Source organism: Chaetomium tenue, assembly GCF_020726465.1.
Source record: "Chaetomium tenue strain MPI-SDFR-AT-0079 chromosome Unknown F5144scaffold_1, whole genome shotgun sequence".
Taxonomy (NCBI): domain Eukaryota; kingdom Fungi; phylum Ascomycota; class Sordariomycetes; order Sordariales; family Chaetomiaceae; genus Chaetomium; species Chaetomium tenue.
This window is the reverse complement of record NW_027117329.1, coordinates 2,920,740-2,933,035: the sequence shown is the minus strand read 5'-3', so window position 1 is coordinate 2,933,035 and position 12,296 is coordinate 2,920,740. Positions and strand designations below refer to the sequence as shown.

At 57.0% G+C, this 12,296-nt stretch overlaps 2 protein-coding genes across 2 annotated transcripts; one reads left to right on the top strand and one right to left on the bottom strand.

Annotated features, from left to right (window-relative positions):
- Positions 1-7,205: 7,205 nt before the first annotated feature.
- Positions 7,206-9,838, top strand: F5144DRAFT_597681 (uncharacterized protein; the record flags this gene model as incomplete). Its single annotated transcript, XM_066790889.1, has 2 exons — positions 7,206-7,436; positions 7,499-9,838. 2 exons carry the CDS (start codon positions 7,206-7,208, stop codon positions 9,836-9,838), a joined length of 2,571 nt encoding a protein of 856 aa, XP_066648492.1.
- A 901-nt stretch (positions 9,839-10,739) lies between these two features.
- F5144DRAFT_555527 (mitochondrial 37S ribosomal protein mS42) lies at positions 10,740-12,251 on the bottom strand. The gene is made up of 2 exons (XM_066787915.1): positions 11,831-12,251; positions 10,740-11,769 (listed from the first exon to the last, which is right to left on the bottom strand). The coding sequence occupies exons 1-2, from the start codon at positions 12,069-12,071 to the stop codon at positions 11,000-11,002; spliced, it is 1,011 nt and encodes a 336-aa protein (XP_066648491.1). The 5' UTR covers positions 12,072-12,251; the 3' UTR covers positions 10,740-10,999.
- Between the last annotated feature and the right edge of the window lie 45 nt (positions 12,252-12,296).

Here is a 12,296-nt window from a genome sequence, read left to right as displayed (position 1 = left end):
TGAACGACGGTAGAACGGCCGTCTGCGTTGCACAGACAAGAACAAAGACTCACCATCAAGGGCACTCTTGAAGATTTCGCCGTTGAGCCAAGGCTGACGAAGGTACCGTGTAGACAATCATCGCTTGAAGGCTCCCCGGGACCGAGGGAGAGAGGCCAGATGCCCGCGGCCGTGTGTGGGTGGGCGGCGGGCCAATGGATTCTATTTACCCTCTCTCCACTTCTTGCCGGTATCCCCCTTGCAACTCTGGTATCGATAGAGTGCATGCCCAGCGCCGCAGCCGGTCTCTCTCTCCCGAACGGCAAAGAGCTGTGTGCGGGCTCCCGCAGCTAGTTTGGTTGTGCCTCGCTGAGATACGGCACAGCAGCGTTGCCGCCGGTGGAGCTCTCGCTCTGATTCTGGCTCTGTAATTCCGCAATCTCCCGTCGGATAGTGACCCGGGCCAGCGGCGAAGAATCTTTACATACACTATTGATCTGCGCGGAGCGAACTCCTCACCGACGACCTTTTCGCCGGGTGATTTCGGTGTCAACGCCGGTTTCCTTCGAGGGCGACATCGGCTTTCCCTTTTTGAAAAGACTGAAATCTGAACAGTTAGCAAATCAGCAGCGTTCTACTGACAGTCAAACTGGGGATTGGCCGCCTCGCAAGCCAGTGGCTGCATCTGACTGGACAGGGTTGACGGGGACATCTATCATGCGCGGGACCCTGAAGGAAGAAGGCATGGCCGGGGGAAGAGGACATTCTTCGTGGGACGAGTACCGAATGGGCGGAAGTATTCACTCGTGGCCGCGTGTTACCCTGGGTACCTCAGTCATGCGAAGAATCTGCGCAACCATGGCCCGATTTCCACGATGATGTGTGGTAGCGGCGTAGCATCCCCGACGGCCGCGCGACATCGGGTGGGAGGGGGATGGGATGTCAGCATGGTGGTGGTGGTGCGGATTAGTGCGTGCTTGTGTGCGTGTGTGCGTTGTGTGGTGGTTGCAAAAAAGCGAAAAGTGCGGTTGACGACGTTGATTCGATGGAACTGAGGTCGGTCAGTGTGACGGCAAATCGCTCGTGCATATTAGCATGCGGCCCGAGAGGCGGCAACCAACCCAGATTGGCTCGCGCATCAAGATCACCCAGGGTCAATAGCAGGGATGAGTGCGCTAGCGGATGACGCTTTGGCCAATAACATGGGATGAACAGGGGAATTCCAGATGGACTGGGGGCAGGCCGCGGGGCCCTGGTCGGATGATCCGCCTCGAGCGCGGAGGTCTTGGCTTGGCACGCAATTTGACTTTTGCGGGATGAAGGCACGGCCGCGGGCGGGGCGGGGAGAGAAGGCAGCCTTGTCGCCGCTCTGGCCCAGGGGGCCATTTTGGTCGGAACAATTCCATGCTGGAGGCATTGTAAGGGCCCTGTTCAATTCGGTAGGTTTGATAACGGTTCGTGAGTTGTAAGTGGGCGACGTCGTCGGGGGTCTCGGCTCTTCGGTGCGTGTTGCGAATTTCCAGATCCCAACTCGGGTCGTCGAAGTTTGCCAAAGTCAGAAATCCAATTGCCAAAAACCATCCGACATAAAACCAACGCAAGCGCCGGCTGCTGGATACGGCGATGGCTTTATACCTGGAGATCCATCTATCATGGGTAGTTGGCGGTTTAGGGCTGAGTGCGTTTCGACATGATTGTTCACGGAGGATCCAATGCCAATGTGACGATGTGTGGTGGTCGTTTGCTGGCCGTTGACTGGCCGTGGGGACCAAGAAACTGGGATAATTAGCCGCCCTCCGTCCATTTTTGGACAATTAGCTCCTCTTCCCCTCATGATGCCAAATTTGCCCTCGGGTGTGATGGAATTAGCCCGCATGCATATTTGGGCTAATTATGTCGGCCAGCTCAGCTCAGCACATGAGGTGATATCGGGCTCGGAGCCAGCTCGGCCAGCAAACGATTGGCGCTATTTTTATTTTGCCCATCGATAGATGATGTGCTCAGAGTGCCACTTTCAGGTGACCAAATTAGCCCACAATGACAACAGGGTTAATTAACTGCTCAAAGCTTAGCAGCTTAGCTCCCGATCTACTTGTCTTTCGCACGGTGCTGGCCGAGAGCTTTCCATTTCCCCCGAGATCGAAGCTCCGAATTCGAGAAACTCCACCCCGTCTCGCTGCTCTTGCCAAGGTCGCTACTACCAAGAATTGCATCGTCGTCAGGTCGCACAAAACCCGCTGGCCCTTTTGAATTTGTCAACCCCTGCCATCTATCACCACCTCGCACCCCCATCTTCACAATCGGCTTCACGGCTAAAAGAGAGAAAGGCCCGATGACGGTGCCGGCGGGATTTGCATTTGAGAAGTGAATACCACGCTGGGGCGGAAAAAGCAATTGTTGCGCGATGCTGACATCGGACGATAACTGAGAACAATATGTGATAATTATTCCCTCGCAGTCAAGGTAAAGGGTCAGATAATCAGTATCCGTGTTTTCAGACAAGGGTTGATTGACTGCGGGGTTGAATGAAGGCCGTGACAAATGTGCATCCGACCCACGGTCAGGAGCGGCCCGGTCAATTCCACCTTGACCGCGGTAGCCGAACGGCACATGTCGGATCTCTTCCGCCGACTCGACGGGCTGATCTAGGTCCTTGCTCTGGGGGCTTTACGACGTACGGAACTTGTTATTGTTTAGAGCCGCTAGCTCCCTAGTGACTCGCTGAACAATCGTCATTCCGATGGTTTACGGGCTATTGAGATTTGAAACGGCTGGCAATGGCGGGGAATTTTGAGTTTGGAGAAGATTTGACGATCTCGACAGGGAGGTGTGAATTTATCCCCATCCTCGTCCATCGCATCTTTGCCCTGTGGAAAGACAGCGCCGCTGCAGATCCCTCCGAAGACCCCGGCTTGCCTCCGGCGCCCGTGCGTTTTTTTTTCTTCGAACTTGGCAGCTTGGGCATTGACGGCCCGGAAAGCTGAAAGGAATTGCGTGGTCTGCTGGTTCAAGATCCGCGTGAAGACCCGGGGTTTGAACCCGGCTGAAAACCCACCTGCGCCTCTCTTGCGCGGCCGTTACCACAGACCGCCAATGACTGGATGTTTATGCTCACCTGATCAATGCCGTGGCAACTGACTCTGAGATGAGCCGCAATGCGCGAAAACATCTCTAATACTCTCAACAAAACGAAACTTTCAAAGAAGTCCCGTGTTAGTGACTCCCTTCCTATTCTGGAAGTCAGCTCGGAGTGACCACCGGGTGGGTCTCCAACTCGAAGCCCCTCCACAAATCCATTTTCAAGGATGAGCAAGCGAACACCCTCCGAACTGGCTTGGAGACCCACTCGGCGATGCACCAATGCACGTCGTCACCGATAGCTTCCGTGACGGGGAACATGGATCGTGCTGAGAGATCCGAACGTGGAGATGGAGATGTCAGTGTTGCAGGGGTGCATGGATTGTGGAGGCTGTTGGTTGCTTGCAGATGTGATAAGGAGATTAAATCTTGAATTGAGGAAGACGTGCGTGATGTCGTCACATATCGGACGGGATGAAAGAGGATTTCCGTGGTTTCGAGTCTCGACTCCTTTTTGTCATTCACAATGCTTCTGTTCGGATGGTGCATATGGTGCATTACTTCGTGCTAGACCACACACGTGCAAATTCTTCATGCTAGCGACGAGTGCAGACCCCAGGAACCTGCTGTCATTCGACCTTTTTAGAGACAGGGGTTTATGGACGGTGCGACGCTGCAGGCTCTGACCCCCTCCAAAACTGACCACTCACACCCCAAAGTCACCACTTCGGAGTGTGTCGCGATATCAAGCTGGCCAACCACCACACTTGGCTGCCCTCGCTGGTCGCAGACCCTAAAAGTCATGTGAATGAGTCAAATATTAAGAGAAGCGTTCCCACCACTGATTCGACCCGAGCTCTGTTCGTGCATGAACGGGTGGAAAATATCGAGGCCCGAGTGGAGGTCGAAGGACTCGAAGCATGGATTCACTCAGACTCATCGGAGGGGCAGAGGCTATCGTCGGTCTTGCCCCAGACGGGAAACCGCAGCAGCATGCTGGATCACGGGTGCAGACTCCGTGGCTGCCAGTCCTAGAGCGGGGCGACGGCGATAGCCGACGGCATTCCGCTCCTTGCATCCTCCATTCAGCCAGCCGTTGGGCACCAACCAAGACGACACCATCTAAAACCTGCGTCTGGCGGTCAAGAGAATCGATGCAGAGCCCGAGTCCGCAAGAGTATGTCCGGGGTGTCAGCGACGATGGATATGCAGAGAGCCGCTAGAATCTGCATTCCCGTGCTCGACCGACCGTTGGCCGCCCCACACGGAATGCATTGTTCAATGTCTCACACATGGAACTCGCCCCTCGCTTACTACGTAGGGAAGTTCCCTCAGGGCCCGGGCTCGAGCATCTGTGTAAGTCAGCCTGCGGGCAGCCGTGAAAGGAAACGAGAAAACAGCCATGATTGAGACACGGGTGGCCAAACGGTGTCCCCGAATACGCAACGAAGTCTCCTCGAAGCTCACGTACGACGTCTCAAGAAGTCGGTGTCTTCTCTGTCCCACGTGGGGCAATCCTTGATGGTGACTCGACGGGGTAACGTAGCGAGCACCCCGCGTGGAGCAAGAAATCCCATAGCATCAACCGAATGCCATTGAGGGGTTAAGGTTTTCTTCCCGCAGAGAAAGGAAGCGAGAATGGTGCGTTGCGGCTCACAACTCCGGTTTCGCCGACCGAGGGAACTTCTGGTGGAGCTGATAACCATGCCTATTGTGACTGAGGCGTGTACATTTGATGAAGATCGTGATGATCCGGAGGTGGGCGTGATCGTCCTGGGCGAGCTAACTACACTACTGCAGAAGGATCTTGCTTGCTAAATCTGGAAGCTAACTCGGAATGCCATCGGATCTGAGCACAAGACCTGCTTCGGTGCCCAGAAGTTGTTCTAGCAGTCACCTGAGAATGCTTGCCTCCGTTGCTCCCCGAAAGTTGGCGGCTCACCGCCGCCAAAAGAGGCTGACGATGCTGAATTTTGAAATGCCATTTCGCAGCCATCCAGTCCCAGCCGTGGTTGGGCCCTGTCCGGCCGTCAGCTTCGCAGATCATGGCACGTCGCCCCCGTCATGTGCCGGAAGAAAGGCCATATTTGCCTTCATTCTCAGCTGGGCGTTCAAGCAGGGCGGGGTAGCTGGCCGGGGGAGGCCTGCATGAACAGGGGATGGGACGACGGCCGAGTGCATGCAACTCCGCACGCCATGAACTGCCATGGCTGGTGAATGGCCGAAAACCTCACAGGAAGGTTGCTGCGGGAGCCCCAACGTCAGCCGGACCGTCCCATGGTGACCGCAACTTCCGGACGAAAAACCGCCGTGCTAGCTGTCGATCAAGGCATCAACCACGGCCAATTGACTTTAGTTTCTTTGCAGACTGCTATCTTGTCGACCAAATTGGGCATCGGGAGGTCCGGGACGACCCAGCGAAAGACGTTAGATTCTGGCCACACTTTCACAGGCTTAGCCGGAGAAGGGTGACGGAAAAGCCAGTCGGCCCCCGCAACATTGCAAGCCGACGACAGCGGGCCCCGGGCAGTGGGATTACCGGTCTCAGGGAGCTGTCCGGAAAGAGGCTGGAAAACTGACAGCACAGCAGCTGACGACGCCAACTCATCAACACCGAACACCGGCTCCCTCCGAGGCCTCACGTATGACGTAGAATGTGGCGCAAGAGTTTGAAACTCAACGTCGCCGGCCGCCGTCGAGGCGCAGGCGGGTCGGCCGGTGAACGCGGCCGTAGCCGTCCACTCGAGAATACCAAAAATTCACAGTCCATATTGCCAGTGCCAATGGTGAAAGGAAACGGTGCTGGCAGCGAGGTGTGAAAAGATCGGCTGGCCAGGACCACCCCGGCTCCTTCCCGCTCTCACGCCTTGACTCCGCAGGTCGGCCCTTCAAGGCGCGGCCAAATCAGGCTAGTGTGGGTGACTGGGCGCTTAGACCGTCTATTTTTTGAACCGATTTCTGAGAATCAAGCCAATCAGAGCAAGGAAACGTCTGAGAATGGCAGGCACAGCAGGATTTTCAGCCCAATGAGAGCCAGAGACGGCCCTCTTTCTCCCGGATCCTGAGGACTTGGCATCCCACCCCGGCTAGTTCCCCCACCTCTCTCCCAGACGCTACCCATACCCACCACTTGCACCACACCTCGAGTCTCGCATGGATGCAATGCACCAGCGCGGCCATCCCACAGCTGCCCAACCAGCCCTCGACTTTCGGCCGACTTACCGCTCGCCCTGCTCCAACTCGGTGGTTCTTGCAGGTCGAGCACGCACACACTGCTCTAATTATACTACCTGGAGCAGGGAAGGTGCTGGTGGGGGGCGCGAGCCACAGTGGTCGAGAATGGCAGGCGCAGGGTGGGCTATTGCGGGCATGGCAGGCATGGCAGGCATGAGACAGGGTGGTAACTGCTGCGAGTGCTCCCCGCAAGTGCCGGCCGAGGGCAGGAAATCCAGTCACCGCACCACTCTCATGGGGCTCGAGCCACTGTCCCGTCCGGCACAGTGCCTACACCTGGTAAAAAGGTTCCCGTCCTGGTTCTGCTCTCTTTTGGTTGCCCTCCCGCCTCACCTCGCCCCCAGTAACTATAACACATATTGATCCCGACCCCCCGCCGCTGGTCACGGTTTACAGGGGACCCCTCTCCATTGTTGCTCGTTTCTCTTTTCCCTTTCCTCCCCCCAGTCCACTAGCTCAACTATCCGCCATCGGTGTCGTGCCGTCTCGGATCAGATCACATCAGATTTTGTGACCCGCAACGGTTGCGTTCCCATCCCGGCGCTTGCGCATGCATGCCCGCTGCTTGTTGCGGTGAATCCCCCCGACATACATAACTTCCGAGGGACGCCCGCCCGTGGCCCCACCCTTCCGGAATCTCTCCTCCCGGTTCTGGTTTTCGACAGTAATTAAGCAGGCACACGAAGCTAGACTCGTCCTGTCTGTTTGCAAAGGTGGCAGTAACATAACCGATATCACAAAACGACCAGAGGGTCCCTATCGATTCTGGGTGTACACCAGAGATCGCCGGCTACGGCAACCGAATCAACGACACTTCAGCGTCTAAGCGATATGGTACGCTCGATGGGCCTTGGTATAGCTGGGATTTTCTCGGGAAACTAACAATGGCACAGGAAACAGTACGTTTCGCCGCCATGGAGCGGCAACCCCAGGAGATGCGAGAGAAGGCGCGGGGGCGGGATGTGTTCTTCTCGACGGCGAGGGTGGAGGAGAGGCCGTACTCGGTCTACACCGAGTTCATGGAGTCGGATACCGAGATTGAGCAGGAGGACGACCACGAAGACGACTCGGAGGTGTACAGCGAGTTTGGGGATCTGGAGGGGATAGACGAAGGCGAGTGCTCACCCCGCATCAGCATCGGCTCAGTAAGTTCCCCTGACAGCAACGGTCAAAACAAGCTTGGGATGGCTTACTCATTGGCACTTAGTCCGGGGGCCAACCAAGTTTCACGACACTATCAACACAGGATGAGGTTCACACACCCAGCTCGCTGCGGCACCGGCCGTTTTTGTTCGATCATGACGCAAAGCAGCAAGTGGAGGGACCCAGGGGACCTCACTTGTTTCGCAGCTCCATGTCCTCGGCGCAGTCGATCGAGCTTCAGCATGCGCTTTCGCTCTCGCCCGTCACGCCGAAGAACCCGCATCTGATGGACCTCCAACTTCAAAACTTCCATCCTACTCCCCTCCCCAGGAAGAGGCGCGACACCGGCCCCTTCCAATTCACGGATGAGGAACTTGACACCTCCGCCCTTCCCGACTGGACCCCGGAAATGGTCGCCCAACAAATGCTCAACGCCGGCGTTGAGCTTGTCGCCTCGGAGAGATTTGTCGAGAACGATATCAACGGCGCCATCCTCATCACGTTGAAGTTTGAGGACCTGAAAGAGCTTGGGATCGCCTCGTTTGGCGTGAGGACACAAATATGGGACGAGATCCACAAGATAAGGGATCTCAAGAAGCCGGAGCCAATGCCGGAGACCCCTATCGAAGACGAGCCAGACAAGAAGGTGAAGAGGGAGTTGCGAAGGCAGGAGAGCGGTGCTGGAAGCCGAAAGCAAAAGCCCCGCGTAAAGGTGAACGATATCATCTCCCCTCTGGAGTCGGTGTCGATCGTGGGTATTGAGCAGGTCCTGCCGAAGCCCCATACCTGCTCGAAGGGCGAGAACTGCGCCAAGTGGAAGCGGAATCAACGGTTGATGGAGGCTTTCAAGAAGGACCACCCCTTCATCAACGACAATGGTATCATCATGGTCGCAGGCGATCCCGGAAACCCGGAGACGGCCGGCGCCATTGTGGCGAGCGATGACTTCCGTCCCGTATCAGACGCTGTGCCCTCGGTGGTCGCTTCGTCGGATGTCATGGGCCCGGGCAGCTTGCCGCCCCTTCAATATCTTCAGGAGGCCGCGCTACGCAACCTCAAGGCAAGAGACCCCCAGGAAAACGTCCGGCAGTTCCTCGACTTCCAACGTCCGCACGCTGGTGCCTCCAGTGAGGTTCCTCCGACGCCCCCGTTTGAGATCTTCCCCCAGGGCAACCAGAAAGCGGCACACGCAGGACTCCGGAGTCTCCCTAAGCTTGCTATCCCTTCTCAGACAGCGGTCGCCGCTCAGAGGCGGGAGCCGCAATCGGCACAGGCCCGGTCTGCTCGTCCCGTGTCGCAAGTCATCCCGTCATTCCGGGAGCTCAGCCCGTCGTCCGATGAGGGTACTCCCACCCCCACCGCGCCGTACCGGTTCGGCACTCCCTTCTCAGACATGGATGTTCCCATCACAATCACAGAGCTTCCTCCTGTCTCGCGCGACTTCTCCCAGTCAGTCCCGCCAGACATGAACTACCGCCACAACCCGGCGCCCCGTTCCATGTCGCGCAACACCATCCGCCGGCCATCCTTCCCCGTCATGCCGGCGCTGGACGAAAACTCGATCGTGACTCCCCTCACCAAAGCACCCAACGGTTCTTTCTCCCAGCGCGTCGGTCAGCGTCCGCTCCAAGCACCTCCCCGTGTTCAATACCCCTGGACGCAGACGGAACGCCCAACCCTCGAGAAGGCCGTCCCTCCCATGCCAGGCTCTGCCGCTACCAGCGCGAACACCGCCACTACTACCGGCACGGTAAAGACGGTCAACATCAACGGCCGGCTGTCCCCCATCAGCGACAAGCCCCAGGTCGACATGACCGGCGGCAGCGCCATCTCCTACCAGGGCCTGATGCGCAAGCGCAAGACCAAGATGCTTCGGCACGAGTGGCACGAGCACTTCTTCACGCTCCGCGGCACCCGCCTGACCATGCACAACAAGGACGCCGCGACGGCCGCCGCCGCCACCGCCAGCATGAACAAGACCCTCGAGTACATCGACATTGACGACTACGCGATCGCCTGTGGCGGCGCCGCCAACGGCTCCAAGCTCAACGCCGCCTTCAAGGCCATGCACATCCGCCGCAGCAGCGACGACGCCAAAGCCAAGGGCGACGTCGCCGCCTTCAGCTTCCAGCTGATCCCGCAGGACGCCAAGGGCGGCGTGCGGCTCAAGAAGCGCGAGAGCGTCGTCCCGGGCAGCGTGTCGTCCTCGGCGGCCGCCGTGGGCAAGGACAAGGAGGTGCCGCCTCCCATTGAGGGCGCGGCTAACGGGACTGGCAAGACGCATCACTTTGCGGTCAAGGGTAGGGATGAGCGCATTGATTGGATGCGGGAGTTGATGCTGGCGAAGGCGAAGAAGCAGAAGGGTGAGGGGTTTGAGGTGAGTGTTAATGGGAATATGATTTAGGGGGGGCTGGGTGAGAGTTTTGGATTATGACGGTGGTGGACAAGGGTTTTTGGATGATGATTGATGACCGGTATATATGTTTGCATTTTGGCTTGGTTTTCCTTTCTATATCCCCCTTTTTGGTTTCTTTTCTTCCTCTCTCTACTCTTCTTCACTTCTTTTCGGGCTCTTCTTTTTCTTCTTCTCTACCTGTCACGATGATACCTTTTTTGCCTTTTCTCTCTTCACACCTCTCCCTGTTGTTCTTCTTTTTGTCTCTGCTTCTCTTGAGGGTTATACCTTGGATATCCTGCATGACCTGGCGTGGTTTGGCGTTTGACTTTTTTCTGCCACGGCTGGAAGGGGATGGACGGTTTTGAGGGACTAGATGCGCGCTTGAGATATGGCAACATATTGACTACACTCGCTTCAATGGATGATGAGATGATTTGGTTGGGATGGTAGTGGTTGGTGGAAATTGTAGTTAGTTATGTTGAGTTTAGCTGATATGAAAAGTATGTGCCTTGAGAATTATCTGAATCTGCTCGATGTGTTGGTGAATGAGTGCTGTGTCCGGTAGGGCTCCCTCTCTCAACTTAAATTGCGTTGTGAGAGTTGTTATTAAATGACTACACTGAGTTGTGATGAAAAGTATGGTTTAAATAGTTTGGATTAACTTATTGTGTTAGTGAAAGTGTGTATCAGAATGTTTTGGATTCAGTACGACTTTCTGAAAATTGAGTTGCGTTCATTCTCAGGAGTTGTATTCAACTGAAGTTGTATGGTATTAAGCAAAACAACTCCAAATCTTTTGTATTATTTTTTCTTTTATTAAGAATAGCAATCAATCTCGCCATTATCACAAAAGTGAGGGTTCATATTCACTCAGCCTGTTAACTGAAACTATAACGTTAAGATGGACCTGAAGAACCGCTTCACATTATATTGCAAATGGCTCAGCGAAGGAATTGATGCGTGTTTCGTTTTGGACATGACACATACACCCAGAATCTCGTCTATTTTGTACAAGTACATCTAGATGCGCACCAGGAAAACGGCAAATGGGCCTTTTCGCCTCTTCCCAGTCCTGCCCACCCACGATAATTATACAATCAACCAACCTAACCAACCAACCCACCCACCCCGTTCAGAGCCTTCCTCGACCAACCACAGAACAGCCCCTCATGCCGCGGGGACGGGGGCAGGCGAGGAGAGGGACGGCGAGGAGAGCGAAGGGGCGGGGGCACCCGCGTTAGCCGACATCTCGAGGCGCTGCAGGTCGGCCTCCTTCTGGACGAGCTCCCAGTCGACGTGCTTCCACCACTTCTCGGCGTAGCCCAGCTTGCCGCGGTCGGGGGCGCCGACGCCGAAGCCGTAGTCCCACAGCCACACGTGCTCCCACGTGTTGATGCACAGCACGGGGACCAGGTCCGTGCCGCCCGGCGCGTGCGCCACCCGCCGCGCCGTCGCGCTGCCCGGGCCCCCCGACCCCCACCGGCTGCTGCTGCCGGTTCCGTACGCTGTTTGGTCGAGGTAGGCCCGGCCCGTGGCGATGCCGCCTTCGGTGCCGCTGCCGGCGGCGGTGTTCATGTCGTGCTCCTGCCGCCGCCAGTGAGCTGCTGGGTAGGGGGACCCCGCGGCGTAGGTGGTGAGGACCTTGAAGGAGACGGGCAGGCCCGGTTGGGAGGTCTTGACGAGCCACACGAAGCCCGGGCCGAACATGCCGGCGGCGGTGTAGACCATCTCCTGGCGGAGGGTGTCCATGGAGCCGAAGGACTGCTCGAGGCGGCTGCGCAGGGGCTCGGGCACCTCGACCGGCTTGGGCGAGATGTGCTTGAAGAAGAAGTGGTTGTTGTGCGCCATGCTGGCGTGGTTGAAGATGGGGGCCGAGCCCGGGTCGCGGGCGGTGCCGAGCAGGATGTCCTTGATCTGGTGGGATTCGTAGTCGGTTTCTGGAGGGTCTGTTAGTCTGCCTGTAGAGACATGGGACAGGAGAAAGAGAGAAGAACACACCTGCTGTCAAGACGTTCAGTTTCTGCAGCAGATATGTCTGGTACTGGGTCCAGGAGATGTTGAAGGCGGCGGGGGACAGGAAGTCGGAAATGCCAGTTTGTGTAGCCTCGCCCTTCAAGTCGTAAGAGAGAGGGGCGAGGGCGTGCATGGATCGTGCCTGGCAGGCCAGCGGTAGCAAAGTCGACCTCGCGGGCGCACCGACTCGCGGGCGCATCGCTATCCTTAACCCTGGGCGCAGCATGGTCTGTGGTGGGTGTTGTGGTCCGGGGTTCGGAGGGTGAAGGAGCCCGGGCGGCGTATCTCTCCTTTTCCTTTGGGGAGGGGTATCGTCGGTAGAGGAGGGCGTTGAGTGGTGTTGAGTGCTGTACTGTCCCGCCCTCGTCGTCGCCGCTTTTTTTGCCGAATCTCGCGGCCTGGGAACTTTTTTGGTTGCAGGGGGTTGCTGTATTCGGCGCCTAAGAATTGA

What these genes read in the sequence shown, in the direction of transcription:
- F5144DRAFT_555527 (XM_066787915.1), bottom strand. Translation starts at nt 12,071, where the DNA reads ATGCTGCGCCCAGGGTTAAGGATAGCGATGCGCCCGCGAGTCGGTGCG. An exon ending in ACTGAACGTCTTGACAGCAG is followed by an intron (nt 11,770 to 11,830) that starts GTGTGTTCTTCT and finishes CAGACCCTCCAG; the next exon opens with AAACCGACTACGAATCCCAC.